The following is a 20,866-nucleotide window of genomic DNA, read 5'->3' as shown; positions in this document are numbered from 1 at the left end:
CAGTTCAGATCTTTTCAGGAGCTTTCTCGTCCTTTTTGTTGATTCTAGATGATTTCCTTTCATTCTTCGTCATCCATGTTGACTTCCTGTTCTTTCCCTGTCACCTGCTGCAGGTGCTACACCTGTCTGTTCCAGCCTTTCGGTTCTCTTAGGGTTAGGGATAGTGTTTTCAAGTGTCCTCGATATTTTAGGTTAACCCCACCTCCCTGATAACGAAGACATCAGCAGTTCTGAAGAACCTGTCAATATCAACCGGAACATTTACAAGTTTGTTCCATAGCTTGAGTGTTAGCGTAGCATTTTAGCATGCCAATCAACTTCTAAAGAAATTAGCCTTAACGTGTCTGAGGTTCTGGTGGAGAAAAAAACATAATTTATCTTAACTGTAGGTTCCACACAGCAAGATGATGGAACGCAGGGTTGAGAGGAGCTTGCGCATTTCCTGACTGTTCACAACATGTTTTGGTTCATGCGTTCTTTTATTGCCCTCATCAGTGGAGTCCTTCGTTTTGGTGTTTAATAAATCCTTAAAGGTGAACTGTGGAAGCCATGCGCCCGCCAGAAGCTCCAGTGGAGGCTTTTATTGGAGAACCTACATCAACAGTGTGAAACCTTATAGATCAGTGGCTAACCCCTGGTGTCTGCTAACACTGTAGCATGAACAGACAACGTAATCACACTGACCGGGTCATCAATCAGTTGTTGATCAGGAGAGAGCTGCAGATGAAGGGCAAACTTGATCAAATGGATCAAAGACGTGGTCTTCACGAGAGTGAGAGTCCTGATGACAATTATCCCAGAAGGACTTGGCTCCTCCTCCTGGATAGATAACGGCATTGCACATGAAACCAATACTGTGGTTTGAGAAGAGCAGCGGGAATATTTCATGTGAGTTGACCGAAGCCCACCCAGGATCCTGGTTTAAGACCAGCAGAAAGCCAGATCTTCTGTCATCAGGGCCTCCTCGTGCTCCTGGTCTGCCTGGGAGTCCTGCAGTCTCTGATCTTCCAGCAGAGACGCCAGAGCATCTCTCTTCTCCACCACCTCCAACATCTCTTCCAGGATCATGCGCTCCTCCAGCAGGTGCTCCTCATCCTTGAGGCGGTCTGCAGAGCTCATCAGAACAAAGAGAAGGTGGAGCAGAAACACTGGGTCAGTGTCTGGACCAACAGGACATAGTCTTACATTCATGTCTCCTCAAAAGTTCTCTTGAATCAAGTTACCATCTACGGTCATCCGATCTCTGAGCTCCTGCTGCAGGTGACTCTGCTGGTCTTCGAGCTCCAGTTCCCGGGCACTGAAAGACAGCAGAACCTGAGTGACACTGGTCCTCGCAGACCTGCAGCAGTTGCACCTCCTGCTCCAGTACTCACAATATCATCAGCTTGAACTCATAGTGGACCAGAACGTTTTTCTTTTGGACCAACTGGAACCAGTACTGCATCAAAGCTGGATTATCCAGTCCTGCACAGAGCAGCCCAGGTTGTTCAGAAACGCCAGCTGGTACAACAAAAAAGGGATTCTACAGAATCAAGAGCTCAGCAGAAATACAACCTCTCAGATGGACCATGATCTCATGGTTCCAGTCTTCTGGATCATCTGAAACACAGATCTGAACTCAGGATCTCTGCCAACATGCTACAGCAACTGATCAGGTGAAACCAACACCTGAACTGCTGCACTACAGGTGACCAAGATACCTGATTAAGCCTTTAGATAAATAATAAAGCGTGTGTGTGTGTGTGTGTGTGTGTGTGTGTGTGTGTGTGTGTGTGTGTGCGCATGTGTGTGTGTGCTGCAACCAGGTTCTCCTCTCAGGATCTTCTCCACCATTACTCCTCTCTCCTCCAGCTGTTTTTGTTTCTCTTCCACCTGCTGCTGTTTCCTCTGGACCATCTGAAACCACAGACCAGAACATCAGTCTGGCCTCAGGTCCAGAGCAGATGTCTGACACTGGTTCATGGTGATCCCAAATAGGAGTCATTGGCTCCTGACTAAAGAAGCTAAACAGGTTCTGGTTTAATCACCTGAGCTCTGTGGAGCCTCTTCAGCTGCTTTTGTTTGGTCCTTCTTCCTGTGGTTCTCTGAATGTTCTGGGTTAGGTTCACGTCATCCTTCTTCTCTTGGCCAAACTGGAACATGTTCTCCTTCACGCTCAAACTGGAAGGCTCTTTGGCCTGGACCAGGAGTCCCACCACTTCTGTTGGACATGAGGATTGTCCATCAGAGTCCAGAATCTGGACTCTGCTAGTCTGAGAGTGTTTCTGTAACAACAGCAGAACATCAGACTGCTGCAGTCCTGTAGGCCAGGACCCTGGTGATGAGAACAGATCACTACCTTAGCAACGTAGGCTTGTTTGAAGGCCAGAGCGTGAGGAACATATGTGGGCTGAGACACACAAACAGAGAAACACATGAAATACATGGAAACATCAGCAAGTCAAACAAGGTTGGGGGGGTCGAGGTCTGGCCGCAGAGGCTCTGCCCTAACCTCAATAACCCGACCTTCCACCAAACATTTACAACGAATAGAGACAACACAACGGAACCAAAGAACACTGGTCCTTGGTCGTACCTCCTGCTTCTCCTCTCCGATTCTGATGTTCTCTACTTCAGACACAAGGTCACGCAGATCCAAATGCAGCTGAAACAGGAGAAGAACATTTTTAAAAGGAACGTCGTTGTCAAACTTTCTGAGTCCGATTCATCACCACTTCCCCAGAATGGTATTGGCTTCAGTGGACCACCATGTCTACCTGGGAGCTCCTCTGTTTTTAGCTCACATGCTCAGACGTTTGGCTGCTCTTCCACACTTCCTGGTGGCCATGGCTGTGCCTGAACCCCCCTGTACCCACAATGCACTGTGAGAAGTAGTGTACAACCGATGCGCCCTGACCTGCTAACATAGCCCATCAGCCTTTGCAGCATCACGTGGCTACTTGTTAATGGCTGGTGAACCGCAGAGATGTCACACAAATGTAAGTATTGTCAAATGTGTTTCATTTATTAATTTCTAGAAGTGAAGCACTTCTTTCACTTTAGTGACGTACTGCTGCTTCCTGTCACATACTGGTGCTTCCTGTCACATATGGTGCTTCCTGTGAGGTACTGGTGCTTCCTGTCACATATTGGTGCTTCCTGTGAGGTACTGGTGCTTCCTGTGACGTATCTGTGACGTACTGGTGCTTCCTGTCACATATCTGTGACGCACTGCTGCTTCCTGTGACGTATCTGTGACGTACTGTGCTTCCTGTCACATACTGGTGCTTCCTGTGACGTATCTGTGACGTACTGGTGCTTCCTGTCACATATCTGTGACGCACTGGTGCTTCCTGTGATGTACTGCTGCTTCCTGTGACGTATCTGTGACGCACTGGTGCTTCCTGTCACATATCTGTGACGCACTGCTGCTTCCTGTGAGTATCTGTGACGTACTGGTGCTTCCTGTCACATACTGCTGCTTCCTGTGACGCATCTGTGACGTACTGCTGCTTCCTGTCACATACTGGTGCTTCCTGTCACATACTGGTGCTTCCTGTGAGGTATTGGTGCTTCCTGTGATGTATCTGTGACGTACTGGTGCTTCCTGTCACATACTGGTGCTTCCTGTCACATACTGGTGCTTCCTGTCACATACTGGTGCTTCCTGTGAGGTACTGGTGCTTCCTGTGACGTATCTGTGACGCACTGGTGCTTCCTGTGACGTATCTGTGACGTACTGCTGCTTCCTGTCACATACCGGTGCTTCCTGTGATGTACTGCTGCTTCCTGTGACGTATCTGTGACGTACTGCTGCTTCCTGTCACATACTGGTGCTTCCTGTGACGTATCTGTGACGTACTGGTGCTTCCTGTCACATATTGGTGCTTCCTGTGACGTATCTGTGACGTACTGGTGTTTCCTGTCACATACTGGTGCTTCCTGTGACGTATCTGTGACGTACTGGTGCTTCCTGTCACATACTGGTGCTTCCTGTGACGTATCTGTGACGCACTGCTGCTTCCTGTGTAACATGTTTATCCTTAAAGACATCAGAATCGATGCGATTATTGGACTTGTTAGCTTGTTGCTCTTTCATACCATTTTAACCATCCTGCACTAGAGTTGTCACAAGTTGTTGGAGTGATAATAACATGCTGCCGACTCTAACCCTAACCCTGAGCTCTTCAGGGAGTGACGTGACGTCCAAGGTTTGATCGGCTGGGTGGAGAAGGACCAGCTGGTGGCCCACCATCTCTGTATGGTGTCAACGCTACAGGCCTGGACATACAGGCGTAACCACCGTCTCCTAGGATACAGCAACCCTCAGTCTTCTCAGTACCACTGAGCAGCTGCACCGGGGGCTTGGTCCTCAGGTGGCTCCATCTCTGCTGCCACCACTGTGGCAGAAGCTGGTGATCCAGCCGGGTCCTGAAAGCCTGCAGAAGTGTCGCCAGCTTCTCCAGCAAATATAATTGGACATTATTTCAGGACCAGTACTTGATAGAGGGCCACAAAAGGTGGAAATAAAAACCAAAATCAACCATTGTTGATGTTGTTTCTCTCACAACTTGACGACATCTTGATGATGAAGCTAAAATAGAGCTGAGGAAATGTCTGTTCCACACCAGAGGACAGGATCTCAGAAGATTAAGAGCCATTTTTCAATCAAAAGCCAGTTGACTTTTGGAAGACTGGAGACTATACCATTAGGTCATGGTGCCAAAATGTCACTGGAGTTTAATTTAATATTATTTATTGATCTAGAATCGTTTATAGGGGGAAATAATACGTTAATGAACAAACAAACGTTGAATGTGTTATTTTTTTGATGGGTTAAAATAATGAAATAAATAAAAGCTGGCTGCTTTCGGCTGCAACCGGGTTCGTGTTTATGAAGCAACGTTATGTGTGGGTCCGGGCGCAGCGACTGACAGCTCAAGTGTGACCTTTGACATCAGGCCCCGGTGGTTTTTCTTCTGTCAGAGGTGGAGTTTGCACAACATAAGCCTATTTTTCCGGTGTTCCCACTCTGGGTCACACCGCGACCTTTGTGGGGCGCTTACCTTTCTGGCTGCTGGTGAACGTCTCCACAGCAATGTGGGCGAGTCCAGCACAGACTCCTCTTTCTCACTTCCTGATACACCTGCAGACACACAGGAAGTAGAATCATGACCTCATCCTTGTCACCAGACTGATGTTTTTTTCTGACATCATCACCTGCAGCTCTCCTCTGATTGGCCACCATTCCATCAGCACATTTCTTCTTCTCTTTACGGTTTCCAGGAAACGCCACCTGCTGATTTTTGTTGCCGCCCTTTTCCTCTTCCCTCAGGAACGGAGGCACAAGAGGAGCGGTGAGGCTGGGGACGCCCACCTTTCTCCGTTTCCTTGACACCAGTGATCCTGACACCATCCCTTCATCCTGTAGGACAGCTGCTTTCTGAGCATCTGTTGCCATAGCAACAGGAGAGGCAGGACCTGTGGGTGGAGCTCCTTCACAGGCAGTGACAAAGGAGGCAGTAGAGGTGGAGTCAGGCTGCACAGGTGTGTCACAGTGTGTGACGTCACTTCCTGCCGCTGAGGAAATGCTGGGTGAAGTGGGGAGAAGTTTTTCTTTTTGAGAAGAAAGGGAAGGAGAGATGTGATGAGGGAAAGTTTAGAGATGAACGATCTGACCCACTGGTTCATTTCGGATGAATTTAGATGGCAGAATTACCGTCGCTTGACTCCACCTCTGGACCGCCAGCCTTGACTTGCTCCTCATCCACGCTGTGAATGTAGCTGCCCTCCTCTTCCTCCTCCTCCTCCTCTTCTGACTCTGAACTGTACAGATTTATGGAAGATTATTCACATGTGTCTCCTCCTGAAATCCATTTAAAAAGCTCTAATTTTTAGTAGTTTTGTTCTTTTTTGACATGTTCAATGAAGGAATCACAGATCAAAGACATTATTGTTTGGAGTCTTTGATTCTAACATTGTTTCAGATCAAATTTATCATTATACTGCCATCAACCATTAATAAAGCAGTTGTGCTTTGATCTGTTAACTGATCTGAGCCGGGATCAGATTCTGTCTGACAGACTGACCGACACCGCTGGTCCAGGTCCAGGTTAAACCGGTTCAGCGTCTCTTCGGACACCTCCCGCAGCAGCAGCTCCGTCTCCTCCGTGACAGAGCTCCGCCCATCATTTTCTAGTTCAATTCGCTCTGGTGTTGCCGTCACCATGGAAACGGCTGCACACACACCATACAACCATGCACACACACAGAAGCGCACACACACACACACACACTAAAGCCCACATTGATTCCAGTTTGAGAGGCACGTTCAGTGTGAACAGGTGTGAAGACTGAAATTTCGGCTCACCTGATGAACGGCGGCGTTCATCCGTAACCAGAGAGTCCACCGAGGAGAACGAAGGCAGGGACGCCTGCGACGACAAAGACCAAGACCAAACAGTGGAATCAGCCTGTAGGAAGCTAGAAACTGTTGAAAATGAGCCCAAGATAAAAAAGGGCAGTCATGAAAGGCAGGAGAAAGTTGTGACCCTTGATGTTCCCCGTGAAGACGCATCATCAGACACGGTTGTTCTCCGTCTCACAGGAGGAGCTGAGTCACAGTGCTGAGAGCAGTAGAACCTCCCTAAAACAACCAGGCAACACTTCAGAAGGTTAACTGCCACCCTGCTGGTCTGCAGGTCTCCTGATGATGAAGGTGGTGATGATGAAGAGGAGAATGATGAAGGACTCACGATTGGACTGGTTAAAGGAGTAGTTTCCCAGTCTGAGGGTGCGTCTGCACTGGCAACACTGGAAACAGCCGCGATGGAAGAAGAAACCTTCTGCACTCAGACGCTCCATCACATAAAGTCTCTTCTGACAGACGGAACACACCTGACTGACACCTGAGGACTGGGGGGACAGGGACTGAGAGAGAGCCAGAAGGGGGGACCCCAAATGCATCGCTGCTGTACCTGCTCCTCACTGCTCCTCTTGGACTTGATCTTCTCCTTGAAGCGAAAGCTCATCTGCTGCTGTTGTAGAGTTCGTTTCTTCGGTTTCCATGGATACAACAGAACGGATCAGTGCATGTGTTGTGGATCTTACTGGTTTTAGGGGAGCAGACTGGTAAAAACCCATCACTTTACCGGATGCCATGATGACGTAAGACTTGGAGGTGAAGGAGGGTCTCCAGAATGTGGGGCTGTGGGGACGTCCCTCTGCTTGTGGACACGTGTAGTCACTCGATTGATTGAATTTTGGCTCAGACGGTGTTCTGTACTTACCCGCTGACACGTTCCAGAAGCTGAAGAACTCCTGCAGGAACCCGAGCTCTCGTCCAACTGGGCCTGCAGCCGATTGGCCATCAGACGGACTCTGGAGCACCTGGACGCTGCATCACACGCTTGGCTGACCGTGTCACAGGTCAGGTCACATGACTGCAGAGGACAAACAGCACATTAGGTAACAACTGAAGACGGTTGGTGTTCGTCTGCCACCAGCGTTCCACTGACCTGTTGTGCAGCACCTGTGCTGGTCGTCCTCCATTTCCCTCCAGTGTCTCTCAGGTCCTGGATTGATTTTAACATGTTAAAACACAAAAGGAGAGAAAGAGTAGAGCAGGAAGAGAGCGGGATCTTTGACCTTTCTGGAAGGGCTGTGACCCAGTCTGCTCAGGAGGACGGCCGGTGTGATGAGAGCGGATCTCAGGTCTGAACTCCAACAATCTGAAAGACCAGCAGGGCCTCAACAAAAACACTCGTCTCTTGCTCCGAATACAGGTCACATAGGTCACGGTGAAGGTTTCTCACCGGCAGGAGGGGGTGTGTCTTTAAACAGCTGGTAGAACTGACTCAGGTACATCACCATGGACAAAGAGTCTGGTTCTCCTGCAGAAGACATCTCCTCTACTGAGATCAGAGGAGGAATTCCAAACTCCTGTTCAGCAACATCAAAAGCCAGTCGAGTGTTGTCTTCCACAGACATCGGATCCAGAGAGTCAAAGTCCCTGAGGACAGACAGGCAGGACAACATAAATGCCAGGAGACATTAATGGAGGACAGACGTCCATGAAGATTTGCAGTGTTTACATGAGATGGGGACGGTATCGATGAATGAGTGCACACAGAGCCAGACCACTCTTCCAGGAAGTGGTGAGGTCGCTGACAGTGACACCATGGTAACCACAGGTCTGCTCCTGGCACCATCGCAGCAGCTGATTGGACTGGGAGAACCTGTCTGTAGGACAGAGCAAACCAGTCACAGGACCGACACTGGACAGGAAACATCATTTCAAACGTTTCTAGAGAACCATGAGAAGAATCTGGAGTGAAGAATCGGGACGATGGCAGGCGGATGATGTCATCACTGCAGTGCAGACCTGCATCCTGTCCTGTGTCCACCAGGTGTCTCACCTGGTTAAAACAAATAGACAAATAGTCTTTCTGTCTCCCTCGCACACATGCGCGCACACACACACACACTCATGTTACCTGTGCAGGTGTGACATACAGCTGGTTAACATTAACGTATCGTGTTGTTGGATCAACAGTGAACAGACCAAAGTTCTTCTGGAGGTTCTCTGGAGTCGTCTGAGGGAGGAGACGGTAAAGACTCTCCCTGACAGACACACAGGGGGACAGTGAGAGAGCTGACGCAAGACGTGTGTGTTCATGTGCTCAACAACTGGCTGTAGTGGATCCACCGTTCTGCCAGGATGTCCAGAGGAGCTCTGCCCTCAGACCACCTCCGCACCATCCAGGCTGAGTCCAGAGCGGCCAGGAAGCCTCGAGCGATTCCTGTTCCCATTGGCCAGAAAGGCTGACAGACAGACAGGCAGGCAGACAGACAGGCAGACAGACAGGCAGGCAGACAGGCAGGCAGGACAGACAGACAGACAGAGGCAGGCAGGCAGGCAGGCAGGCAGGCAGACAGACAGACAGACAGTCAGTCAGTCAGTCAGTCAGTCAGTCAGACAGACAGACAGACAGACAGACAGACAGACAGACAGACAGACAGACAGACAGGCAGACAGGCAGGCAGGCAGGCAGGCAGACAGACAGACACAGACAGACAGGCAGACAGACAGGCAGACAGGCAGACAGACAGACAGAGGCAGGCAGGCAGGCAGGCAGGCAGGCAGAGACAGACAGACAGTCAGTCAGAGACAGACAGGCAGAGACAGGCAGGCAGAGACAGGCAGACAGACAGACAGAGACAGACAGACAGACAGACAGACAGACAGACAGACAGGCAGCAGGCAGGCAGGCAGGCAGGCAGACAGACAGACAGACAGCAGACAGGCAGGCAGGACAGACAGACAGACAGACAGACAGACAGACAGACAGACAGACAGACAGGCAGGCAGGCAGAGACAGACAGACAGACAGAGACAGACAGACAGACAGACAGGACAGACAGACAGACAGCAGACAGGCAGACAGACAGACAGAGACAGACAGGCAGACAGACAGGCAGACAGGCAGACAGACAGGCTACTTTATTTCACATATCCGTCTCTGTCCGTCTGTCTGCCTGATCCCGCCCCCTCAGCAGACCACGCCCCCTCACCCCCTCCTCGCCCCCTCCTCACCTCCAGCAGACTGTCTCCCACCAGTGTGACCAGCAGCTGGTGTCCATGGCGTTGGCGAACTGTGGCTGCGTTTTCAGAGGCATACATGCAGGTGAAATCAAACATGGCCACATCTGGTTGACCGTAGTGGTTTATGGCGAAGTCCAGAGACGGTAACTGCTGATTGGTGGAGAAGTCTGCAGCCTGCCGGGCGTACGCCTGCAGCGCGCTCTGGTTCACATTCTTCCGAGAGAGGAGCAGCTCGGTGTCTGTAAAGTCCTGGAACAGCAGAAGTACCGGTCTGACCCTGGTCTCCCATGGACCCGTTGTGTTCAGGTGTGACTCACCTGAGCGATGACACCTTTGTCCAGAAGGTTCTGCTTCTTTGCTGTCATTACAAAGTAGTGAGTATCATCTTTGTAGTACACAATGTTTTCCAAGTCGATTCCTGAAGAATGAAGGACAAACATTCTACGTTGAGAAGAAAACAAGACTCTTGAACAGACAGCTTCTCTCACCAGTCCAGAGACCGTCGCCCTAATCTGTCCTGTAGGTGGACCCTTCCTGTCAGGCCTCAATTATTTAGTGTCCTGACTAGCTGACAGTTTTGCTCTTTTAGCTCTGCTTTGTGTAGACAAAAGGAGCAAAACAAGTCTGTCCTACACCTTATACACCTCACAGCACCAAAGACTGGTCCTCAGAACTGGTCCTGGCTCTGCAGGAAGGACATTTTCATACCCGTCTCCTGCCGCAGCTCCTGGAAGAACCTCTGGTTGAAGATGAAGGCCACGCCACTGATCTCCTCCACTTTGGCCTCTGCTGTGGTGTTCCTATTTTTAAAGTTGGCTGTGATGGCAATGGCCAACTTCCCTCGGAACTCCTTTCTTCTGAAACCTTCTCTCACAAACATTTCAGCCAACATGAAAGACTTAAACGACCTAAAGTCAGCATAGAGTCCTGAGCAGAGGGCTCAGACCTACCTGGCAGCGTGTTCCTGCGTCCATCTGCTCCTACGATGACATCAAACTCCAGATGATTGATGGGATGAGACTTGGGATTGACCTCTAACCTCCAGCCCACCTCTGCACAGGTAAACAAGCCAAACACTTACAGATACGAGCACATACGACACAAGGACGGCAGCAGAACATTTATGAATCACATGGAATTTCATGGTTAATGAAGCTAACTGGAGTCAGGTGTTAGCTTAGCTGGAGATGATGAGAAGAAAAAACATGAAATTCTAAGAGATGTTGGTGTTGCTTGATAGATGAGGATGAGGAATGGCGGAGATAAGTAAAGAAAAATCTGGAGGAGGAGAAGGATCATGATCACCATGTCTGGTCAGGAGATACCTTTATGATGGTTAATCCAGCAGCAGAAAAGGTCTAGGACAGGAAGTTCAGATTGAAATGTATAAACAACAACCGTATGAAGGAAAGGAAGAGCTGAGGACCATGTGATGACAAGATGTTTGCTGAGCCAGACAGATCTGCTCTCTCTCTCACACCCCCCAGACAAAGGCTGACGAAGACCACCCACAGCCTGCAGGCCTGAGTCCACAGGCTCTCCAAGATCTTCACTAACGGGCTACCTCCTGAGAACACCTCTGGTTCTACGGCTGGAGCCTTGCTAAAGGGCAGTGGGTTTCAAACATTTGCTGTGCAGAATAGAATGTGTTCTTACGGAGGTTCTGCTGATCCTCTGGTGGCTCCAGCAGGTTCTTAAACTCCACATGAACGTGGACCTCCACCCCCAGCAGCAGGGCCACTTTCAGCAGGACCAGCTGCAGCTGCCGAATGCCTGCACACAGATGAAGACACACCAGCCTTTGCGAGCAGATCCTGGGATGTGGATCACACAGACTCACTTACTGATGTGGTCTATGGAGCCGGCGCAGAACTTCCCATAGAACTTTTTGGCCCCAAGGCCCCGCAGATCATGAATGGTGAAAGGCCACAGGTGAAGCACGTTGTTACGGGAAAATGAGTCTCTCTTCTCCAACACAACCACCCGAGCTCCCATGAAGCCCAACTCAACTGCTGTCCTGAGACCACATGGCCCCGCCCCTATGATCACACACTAACCAATCAGAGACAGAGAACCTCCCGTCAGTATCCGTCGTTCTCCCAAAGTTCTGCTCCTGCAGCGGACACCCTTCACAGTTCTAACAAGGAATCTGGAGAAGGTGCACAAACAGCCCAGCATCACAATGGACGGTTGTCTTGTGACAGTGTTGTGAGGACACGTACGGTGGTGTTTCTGCAGGCTCCGCCCTGCTGGTACTCCTGATGGGCAGCACGGCGCTCCAGTTTAGCCCAGAGAGCGTCGGCCCTCCAGTACTTCAGACAGCATTTGATTGATCGGTACAGCGGCCACTCAGCCGTGTGCCGGTCCAGCTGCAGATGTTCACACAGCTGGCTGAAGGACCACAGTGCTGTCCTGCAGGTCGACGATGAGATAAACTCATCAAAAAGCTCAGCAGCTGGTCGGTGCTGGAGAAACCCGTCTCCCATGGCAACCCTGGAGGACGTAGGGCACCATGACAAGGATGTCACTTATTGATGGTGTGGATGGGTGCCCCTTCCCTCCCAGACAGACACATCTGGAGGAGAACAAGAGCTGAGAACATTTGTCGGAGTAGAAGATTCTGGAAACCAACCTGAATGTTGGCAGTAATCTGATTACTTTTTCCTGTCAGACGATCCCTGATGTCAGAATGATGTCACGGAGCTGGAGTCGCAGTCAAGAACTGCTGACAGATGAGAGCTCTTCAATAGTCCTCATGAAGACATCTGTCCTGTCCACATTCAACAGATCGCCGACACGTTCAACCAAGAGGAAATAACATTTGTAATGTGTGAAATTAGGCAGCCTTTACTCACGTCTCAGAGCTCCTTAGTCTTCCAACAGCCAAATCCACTTTAATCTCTCTCTCACACACTCACACTCACACACACACACACACACACACACACACACACACACACACACACACACACACACACGTCAGGTGGGGGCGTGTGCTCTGTAATTAGTGTCTGAGCTAACAGGATTAACCTGAGACCGATTCGTCTCCATTGTCAGACAGAGCAGCGCCACCATCTGACCATCAGCTTTTACGTTTCTGACTCAACTGGAACTTAAGTGACACTTTCAACCATTTAAAAACATCTTTAATTCAATTTCTGGTAAATGTTACATGTTGGAATGATGTTTGAGAAGCTTCATCTCTATCAGAAAAGATGGCTCCCCCCAGTGGTGAAACACGGTCACTGCCGCAGTAGATTAGAGTCACGTGAGCAACATCAGGATAAAAGCAACATGCAGCTGTGCACCTTAGAACTAAAGACACAGTTGAGGGGTGACTTGTCTCCACCAATGACTGAGGTGACACAGGTGATTCACAGGTGTGAGCAGATTGGAAAAACAATCTGGAACAATTCCACTCAGGGAAGTTGATTGTTCTGCTTCAGCCCAAAGGTGCGAGAGTGACGGTTGGCCTGTGGAGCAACGTGCACGCCAGGACAAGCAGCTGATGATGAAATGTCTGATCCCCTGAGCTGGTCCCTGCAGGCAGCAGCTGCGGTCCTGCTCTGCTGCGAGTTTTCAGAGGTGTCTACGACTGAAGCTCTTAAGATGCAGTCGGCCACGCTGCAAGTTCAGAAGAAGAGACAAGTGGGAGAGCCTCCAGATAGGGTGGAGAAGATGGTTGAATGGATGGACCTGATCGACTTAGTATCTAACAGCAAGACTTTCCAACAGGATGACAGAGGTGGGATCAGCTCTAGATGTCGGATCCACCTGGTGAAAGAAGCAGCTCTCAGCTTCTGCCATCAGGAGTTTTGCTGAAATGAAATGAAATAAATCTTAAAGTACAACCGAGAGAGTTCTCAGGAGCCGCGTGAGAAGGTTTCTCACCAGCAGTGCTCGTCCTTTAGTTTCTATCGGCAACAGGAATGTTCCAAAAGCACAGATGAGACTTGCCACAGCAAAGGGAGTGAGCGCCTGAATGACTGACCGAGACATCAGCACCTGAAGTACACATGAAGGAATGTGAGGGCGGAGAACGCCTGGACGCAACAGCCAGGACAAGGAACTCACCTGTGCAATAAACGGGGCGATCATTCCCCCGATCCGACTAAAAGACGTGCAGAAGCCCATCCCCAGAGATCGCGCCACGGTGGGATACACCTGAGGACCAGAGAGAATCCGCCTGAGATCTGGAGCTCAGGAACTCATCATCTAACCTGCAGCCTGGACGTACCTCCGCTGTATAAATATAGACCACATTAAAGTTCATGGACACCAGCGAACGGAGCAGGAACAGGAGAACCGTGAACCCTAACCTGCAGAGAACACACACACATTGCTCTTTCATGGTTTCTACCTGGAGAACCTCAAGAACATGATGCTGTCTTACAGGTTCTTACATGGTGGAGCAGATGTTGAGCAACATGAAGAAAACAGCAGCCAGCAGCTGCAGCAAGGCCAAGGTCACCTTACGTCCAAAGACATTTAGCAGGCCGATGTTTAATGGGACCACTGGGAGGAAACAAGTCTGTAGTTTATGACCAATGTCACATGACACCTCAGATCACATTTGTGCAGATGCTGCATGTTTTTCTGACTCTTCACAGGTGGCAGCACAGCACCACCTTCAGAGCCTGAGGAGGTCTGGATGAAGACATGAACATCAGAGGTCTGCTCAGGAACTTACGGGCCACCTCCCCGAAGCTGCTGATCAGTAGAGTCTCATAGTCGCTCCTCGCAAACGAGATGCAGTAACACAGTTTCCCCTCCAGGTGGTGTTTGACTCCATGTTCTCGGTCTGCATCCGTCACACATAACAGGTTCTTCTCTAGAAGTTCTGAGCTGCTCAGCACAGAACCATAATATAAGAACGAGGCCACAAACCTGCAAAGAGAACATCACCAATTATTAAACCCCTCCCCATCGTGACGTTCTACTGCTTTCCCTTTCGGTTTCTCTGACTGAGATGATTCTTCCCACCACATTGGTGCCTTCATTTCATGTGAAGATGACACCATGGAGACAGAAATTTTTCTAGAATGGTTCCAGAAGAACTGTCAGTGCATCTGCACCAGTCTGAGCTTTATCTGTCCAAACAGAAGCTTCTCCTCACTCAGACGAGATGGTCCCGAATGATCTAGATCTCAGTCTTCTTTTCTTTTGGTGTCACCATTGAAGAAGGTTCACAGTGAGATCACAGCAGTGTTTGACTGTCACATTGTGTGTCCTGGCATCCCTCAGAACCTGGATGTTCACATCTCCGTCGTGATGCTAACGCCCACCAACCACAGCAGCAGTCAGTCAACCATCAGCAAGTCAAACAATAAAGAAGCCTCTTGCATAAGAAGCCACTCAGAAGTCCAGTTGATCTATTTGAAGCTAACAAAATGAGATGTTTGTAGTTTGTTTTGGATCCTGTGATGTGTTCAGTAACCTGTGGAGGCTGGTTTGATAAACACCTGCATAAAGACAACGAGACATTAGGAAATCGGAGCATGAAGCAGCAGGACGTGAGGATTTACCATGAATACCAGAGCAGAACTGAGGTTCTCCTGAATTGAGAACCCAGCAGAATCCTCCAGTTGCCTCTTTCTCTCTGAAAACAGCAGAAGATGGAAAATTGAAATCATTTTTCAAGTTCTACTTTCACACACCAGGACAAACATTCTTGTCTGAGCAACAGCAGAACATCAAACTGTCGTCCTTCAACAGCAATGAAGCAAAAGATAAAATCAATGAAGCTTCCGGAGCTCAGAAAGGATAAGGGACTTCAGGAAGAACTCACCAGAATGGGTTCTACCAGATGCCCTGCAGGAAGAGAAGATCGGTTCATGGCTGCTATTTTCTGCAGCGTTTCCACAGCAGCTGGAAGGTTTCCTGCAGATACGTTATAACGAGCCGATTCTGGGATAAACTGGGGAGGACACACAGGCAGAGGGACACAGGGACGGGTCAGCTCCAGGGAGAAGAGCTGGAAAAGAGATGAGGGGAGGAGACAAACCTTAAATAGGAAGATGAGGATGAGACTGGGGGCAATTGAGACCCGGATCATCCACCTCCACCCCAGGGTGGGGACCAGCAACATCCCCAATATGATGATGAGCATGGAACCAATCATCCAGAAGATCTAACACACAGAGAGAAAAAGCTAGAGGGCCCTGGCTGACCTGAACCCTGACCCCTATGTGGACCCAGGCCCAGACCAGGACATGCTGTGTTTGAACTGACTCACTGTAGCTAGAGGAAGCAGGAGAGCTCGATGTTGTGCAGGAATAAACTCCGTCTTCAACACGAACCTGAAACCAGAGGAGGCGTTTGAGTGTGTGTGTGTGTGCGTGCGTGCGTGCGTGCGTGTACTCACCCTTGTGACACACCTGCCACTCCACATCCCACCATGCTGCGCAGGAAGATGAACCAACCATAAGAAGGAGCAAAGGATGTGAGCAGAGAGAAGTAGGAGCTCCACACAAACCCTCCAAACACCACCTGCACCAGCAAAAGAAGAACGTTGGAGAACGAGCAGCAGCAATCAGACGGGAGGAAAAGGGAAAGAAAGCGTGTATTTGACCTTCCAGCGTCCGTATCTGTCAGCAACGTATCCCCCCAGAACTCCGCAGACCATGAAGCCCAGGAACACCATCTAAACACAACACGGGACCTCTGAGGACCGACACACTCAGCAGTAACAGGACAGGTGTTCCAGGTGTTCCAGGTGATGTCAGGCTGTTGGAAACGGCTGTGAGCTCACCGTGGAGACCAGCGCCACCTGCCAGTCCTCTAGGCGCCACTCGCATCGGATCTCAGGAGAAATGACGGCCAGCAGCATGATCTCCATGGCCTCCACGATCTGGAGACACACCAGCAGCATCCTCAACTCCTCCGCTTTGATCAGCTGATTGATTGATTGATTGATTGATTGATTCTTACACTGGCTCCTCCCATGATGAAAAAGAGCAGAACATGAAACCGGCCAAAGCCGATCGTTTCCACGGCCTCCTCCACAGTGAACGTCTCATCAGCTGCAAATAAACAACATATCAATCAATATTTGAGGAGGAAAAAACCCACCAGATTCACCCTCAAGTGGGTTCTGTTGCCCCAGTCGTCTAAAACAGGAGAACTCTGACAGGAAGCCTCAGTCGCAGACAGACACTGCTCATAGTTGTCAACAGTGCTTGAGACGGAAAACAGACCCTCAGCTAACCTGTTTAGCTGCTGGGAGGTTCATCAGGTGGTGCTGGGTCGGTCAGAACCAGCATTTATACACAGGTGGTGTATTCAGATACGACTTTATTGTACGTTCCACACAAATGATGTGTGTTCACTGTGATATTGACGGGGAGGTGTCTCCAGGGGGACAGTCCTCGGTAACATCCAGGCTGGTGTCCACGGGAACCCAGTGGCACCGAGCATTCAGACATGGAGAAAGCTGGAGGAGTAAAGCGCAGCTGACCAGTAACCCATCCAGATGTTCCCATCAAGCACGGTCACATCTTTACTAACTAACTCTGGAACCTTTTCTAGCTCTGCTGCTTTGATGTGTGACTTCTGTGTCCTTTCATGCTTTGATGGAAAGACAGAAGTTGTCAGCTGATGCTAGGGTAGGGGTTCCTGATGTGTTGGGGTAGCAAGGAGTTATCTTTGCTACAAAGGTAGCACACAAAAGGTGTGGACCCTCCCCGTGAACCCAAAAGGGATAAAGCGGTTAAGAAGATGACAGCAAAGCCTTTAGTTCTTCCATATAAGCCCCCATTATGGGATGGAAATGTCTCATTTGGTCCTTTAACTAGCAGTCTGGCCCTTGGGCTTATGTGGGCTTATTGTTGACGTCACTGGCAACAGGTGAATCAGAAGCCACCGGTGTTAGCAGAAGCACTACTGCTAGCTGGCTGCTCTTCACTAAAATTAGCCACAACATCTGTCCTGTCCAACTTCAGAGCTCAGGAGGACTGACGGCAACATTTGTGACCAGGTTCATGAACCATCTGACTCATCAAGCAGAAGATCAATCAATTCTGGCACACTGGACTCCTGAGACCTAATGAGGGAGTCTCAGGAGGGACAGGTGGGCGGCATGCACTAGTGCACTCTGGGTGATGTAGTTTGAACATGAGAGTATCACAAGTCACAGAGAGAAATGGAGCAAGTGGGTTCATGGGAAGTCCTGGAAGGCTGTCAAACGTTCTGAATAAAACTGAGAGATGCCGGTACTCTGTGCTGGTCTGTACCGGCCCACTTCAAGATCTGGTTGTCAGTTAAAGGAACACCTCCAAACTCCAGCTGAGGGAAACAGCGGCCCGACCAGGTCATCACAATGTTTATATGTCTGAGTCTGTTGTCCAACTTGCTGATCAAGATCTCAATGATGTTTCGTTCCTCACCACTTCTTCAGCCCTAAAAAAACGCTTTCTCAGCACCCGAGAGGCAGCGGCCATGATGGTGCCAATGGCTGTGTTTCGGTGCTTCTGGGTTCCTGACAGACAGGCGTTAACAGGAACAGGACAGTGATGGGGGCATTTCCACTTACTCTTTGTCTCTGCAGGTTTCTCCCGCAGCTCCACTTCCTGCAGGTGGATGGCGCTCACCAGCTCGGTCTTCATGTGATCCCCCATTCTGTGGGGCAAACAGGACAGTAAAAGGATGACAAACTGGTTTCCAGTCAGTAGAAACTCTACTTCTGCTGGTATGATTCGGACCATGACGGTCGCTACAGAAATCAAATCTGAAGCTGTGAGAGTTCTGAGGAGTCAGCAGATGTCTCACTCCAGAGATCACCGATGGCTCTAGATCTGAGGGAAGGTCAGAGCTGCTCAGTGAGCCACACAGATGAGCTGAGCAGGTTCTGGATCAGTAGAGGGACCATTTGATCCATTCATGGCTCGGTCACAAATCACACACAAACAGAAAATAAATGAACAGGTCAAAGCAGCATCGAGCACGTGTGATGACTTCCAAACAAAGTGGAGATTAATGATGAACTCTATACTTTCATGTCCAACATTATTCCCTCCACTTGACCTGTGACCCTCCTGAGCCTAGCGACGGCCTGATCCAGCCAACACCAGGAGAGTCCTTCCCAGTTTCACCTGAATCTTCTGCTGGTTTTAGGCAAAGGTCTGAGCAGTTCGAGCAGCAGAGAACATCCACGCAGGATGAAGGTCGAATCACGCACGAAGCTATTATAAACCACGTGATTTGCGCCTGTTGACGTGTTTATCGAACTTGTTTTTTCAGGAAGTTTCATTATTTCAAACGCGTTTCCGATCAGAACTGTTGGAGACTCATCTACTCGCATCTTCCAAACAGGGAATTCGGTCTTTTACGGGTTAATAGAATTAATTACCTGCGCGAGTAAAAATCCGTTTGCAGATGAGTACTCACACACCTGAAGGAGCGTCGATCTTCTGCCTGTTGATGTTCACCTGGCCAGGTGTATCAGGAAGTGTCGCGGTCATTGTGTGCCGTGGGGGATGACGCTGATTCAATGGGAGGGCCCCACTTCTCCTCTTTCAAATCCTCTCCACAAACAAAACCAGCTCAAACACACCTTTAGCCGCGGTGAAGCCCCGCCCACCTCGATCGCGTTCATCCAGGCCTTTAATCAACCCACAGGGCCATTTATCTGTCAACCACTGTGATTCTGATTCATATGGAAGTTTTGTTAAATATTAAACTTGTTTTAGGGCTATTTTAGGTTTATCTCGTTAAAATCTGTCGCATCCGGTCTATTTACGTCACAAGCGGAAGTGAGAAAGACCATCAACTAAGCGGAAAAACAGGATGTATTTAAATCAAAAGAAAATTAGGTGAACTCCATGATCTGGGGATTTACCCAACAAATCAGTTCAGGGACCTTTTTCAAACAAAAACACGTTAACAGCCAATGTCGCTAACTAAATCTATTTATTCCGTATTTCGTGGCAGTATTTAAAGCATCCGCTTGACTTTAAATGATTTTTCAAAATAATGTTTTCCTATATGTTCAAAAGCAGGTCTCGCAGCCTCCCGGAACGACCGGATCTACCTGTCTCCACAGCCCCGCCCATATGCGCCTGTCTCACACCGGTCAGGTGACCCAGCACCTTGACGACATCTGCTTTCACTGAGGCTTCACCCTGAGTCGGAGTCTCTGACTGAGGTCTAAAGAGTGATTTTAGTCACAGGAAGCCTTTTAGTCTTTCTTTAATGCTGGTTGAGACTGAACAAATGCATCTCTGTCTCACACAAACACACACATACATACACACTTACACTTGTTCTGTTACACACCTGAGCGCTCACCTGGCTGCAGGAAAACAAGTGAACAGCTGAGGAGCTCAGCTGCATGTTGGAGCAGAAGAGTTAGCATGTTATCATTACAATTTAGCATTTTGCTAATGTGAGCTTGCAAATCAGCATGTTCAATCCTGAACTGTAAACAGTTTCCAGCTGATTCAGATGTAGAAAAGACAGCAAGAATCTTCAAGGAATCTACAGAGCTTCAGGGGTTCCAGAAGCTCTGCTTTAGCACCAAGTGACCTTCCATCACGGATGCTCCTACCGGTGCTAGGTCCAGTCAGAGAGCTCATGGAGGAGCCAATTCAGGTTCGCACAAGAGTTTTCCTTTGAGATGGTCCTAAAGCATCTTGTGTCTTCACTTGATGACACAACTCTTATCTAAACTTTTAGTGGCATGCTAACGTTAAATGGATCCCACAAACAGCTAAAGCCTCAAACGTATGCAAACATGCTGAAAGAAGCAGAGATGAAGAACTCCCCAGAACCTTTCTGACTATCTTCCCAATGGGACCAAGAAACCAGAAACCAGGGTTGTTCCGGCAAAATAAGAAACATGGGTCACATGAAGGACGACGTCATCACGCCATCTTCTTCATCACCATCATCTTCATGTTATTTAAGATGAAGTTATAGCTCAAATACAGGATTTCAAATCCGCAAGGACATCAAAATTCACCCATAACTCAGTTCTTTTTGGCCAGAACATTCCTCAGGAGATGTTGCCAGTGTTCTCAGTCCTATGGTACCATTTAAATTCCTTGTGGGTTCTTCTCATTTTATGGCTCCATTTTTATCTTCTAATGCAAAAAAGTTCTGAGAATGTTCCCATTAGTTCATTGTTTGGATGAAGGTCACACATGTCATTTTGTTCTATCAACATTCACTGTCCAGTCTGGAGGTTTGGAATAAACTAGGCTGGAACAAAAACATGGACTGACGGTCCCGAGTATCTTCATCTGTGAGTCTTCATCTTTGTCATTCTACCTACAAACAGATGGAGGC

At 49.1% G+C, this 20,866-nt stretch overlaps 2 protein-coding genes across 6 annotated transcripts; both read right to left on the bottom strand.

The window, feature by feature from the left end:
* Positions 1-539: 539 nt before the first annotated feature.
* LOC130519786 (protein-methionine sulfoxide oxidase mical3b-like) lies at positions 540-12,439 on the bottom strand. 2 transcript variants are annotated; one of them, XM_057023369.1, is made up of 35 exons: positions 12,242-12,439; positions 11,806-12,158; positions 11,428-11,635; positions 11,240-11,356; positions 10,909-10,941; positions 10,534-10,635; positions 10,292-10,447; positions 9,901-10,001; positions 9,575-9,832; positions 8,687-8,802; positions 8,475-8,601; positions 8,294-8,396; positions 8,073-8,220; positions 7,794-7,990; positions 7,627-7,709; positions 7,497-7,553; positions 7,269-7,421; positions 7,131-7,202; positions 6,957-7,034; positions 6,735-6,894; positions 6,531-6,625; positions 6,350-6,413; positions 6,069-6,216; positions 5,699-5,805; positions 5,200-5,595; positions 5,046-5,125; positions 2,576-2,644; positions 2,339-2,389; positions 2,028-2,264; positions 1,803-1,896; positions 1,555-1,599; positions 1,374-1,464; positions 1,224-1,297; positions 909-1,106; positions 540-819 (listed from the first exon to the last, which is right to left on the bottom strand). In XM_057023369.1, exons 2-34 carry the CDS (start codon positions 12,067-12,069, stop codon positions 922-924), a joined length of 4,269 nt encoding a protein of 1,422 aa, XP_056879349.1. In that variant the 5' UTR covers positions 12,070-12,158; positions 12,242-12,439; the 3' UTR covers positions 540-819; positions 909-921. The 2 variants fall into 2 exon arrangements, with proteins under 2 accessions (XP_056879349.1, XP_056879350.1); XM_057023370.1 differs by lacking the exon at positions 10,909-10,941 and having other exon boundaries at positions 540-1,106; positions 12,242-12,435.
* Positions 12,440-12,713: 274 nt separating this feature from the next.
* Positions 12,714-19,170, bottom strand: svopl (SVOP-like). Of its 4 annotated transcripts, none has more exons than XM_057023374.1 (16): positions 18,968-19,170; positions 18,114-18,199; positions 16,514-16,605; positions 16,335-16,433; positions 16,155-16,226; positions 15,948-16,072; positions 15,819-15,882; positions 15,588-15,713; positions 15,372-15,500; positions 15,109-15,182; positions 14,274-14,470; positions 13,987-14,098; positions 13,821-13,902; positions 13,658-13,747; positions 13,475-13,588; positions 12,714-13,401 (listed from the first exon to the last, which is right to left on the bottom strand). In XM_057023374.1, the coding sequence occupies exons 1-16, from the start codon at positions 19,039-19,041 to the stop codon at positions 13,390-13,392; spliced, it is 1,548 nt and encodes a 515-aa protein (XP_056879354.1). In that variant the 5' UTR covers positions 19,042-19,170; the 3' UTR covers positions 12,714-13,389. The 4 variants fall into 4 exon arrangements, with proteins under 4 accessions (XP_056879354.1, XP_056879355.1, XP_056879356.1 ...); XM_057023375.1 differs by having other exon boundaries at positions 18,972-19,116; XM_057023376.1 differs by having other exon boundaries at positions 18,930-19,058.
* Between the last annotated feature and the right edge of the window lie 1,696 nt (positions 19,171-20,866).

Source organism: Takifugu flavidus, unplaced genomic scaffold (genome assembly GCF_003711565.1).
Source record: "Takifugu flavidus isolate HTHZ2018 unplaced genomic scaffold, ASM371156v2 ctg210, whole genome shotgun sequence".
Classification (NCBI taxonomy): domain Eukaryota; kingdom Metazoa; phylum Chordata; class Actinopteri; order Tetraodontiformes; family Tetraodontidae; genus Takifugu; species Takifugu flavidus.
The sequence above is the reverse complement of the archived record's forward strand: the minus strand, read 5'-3'. Positions and strand labels throughout refer to the sequence as shown.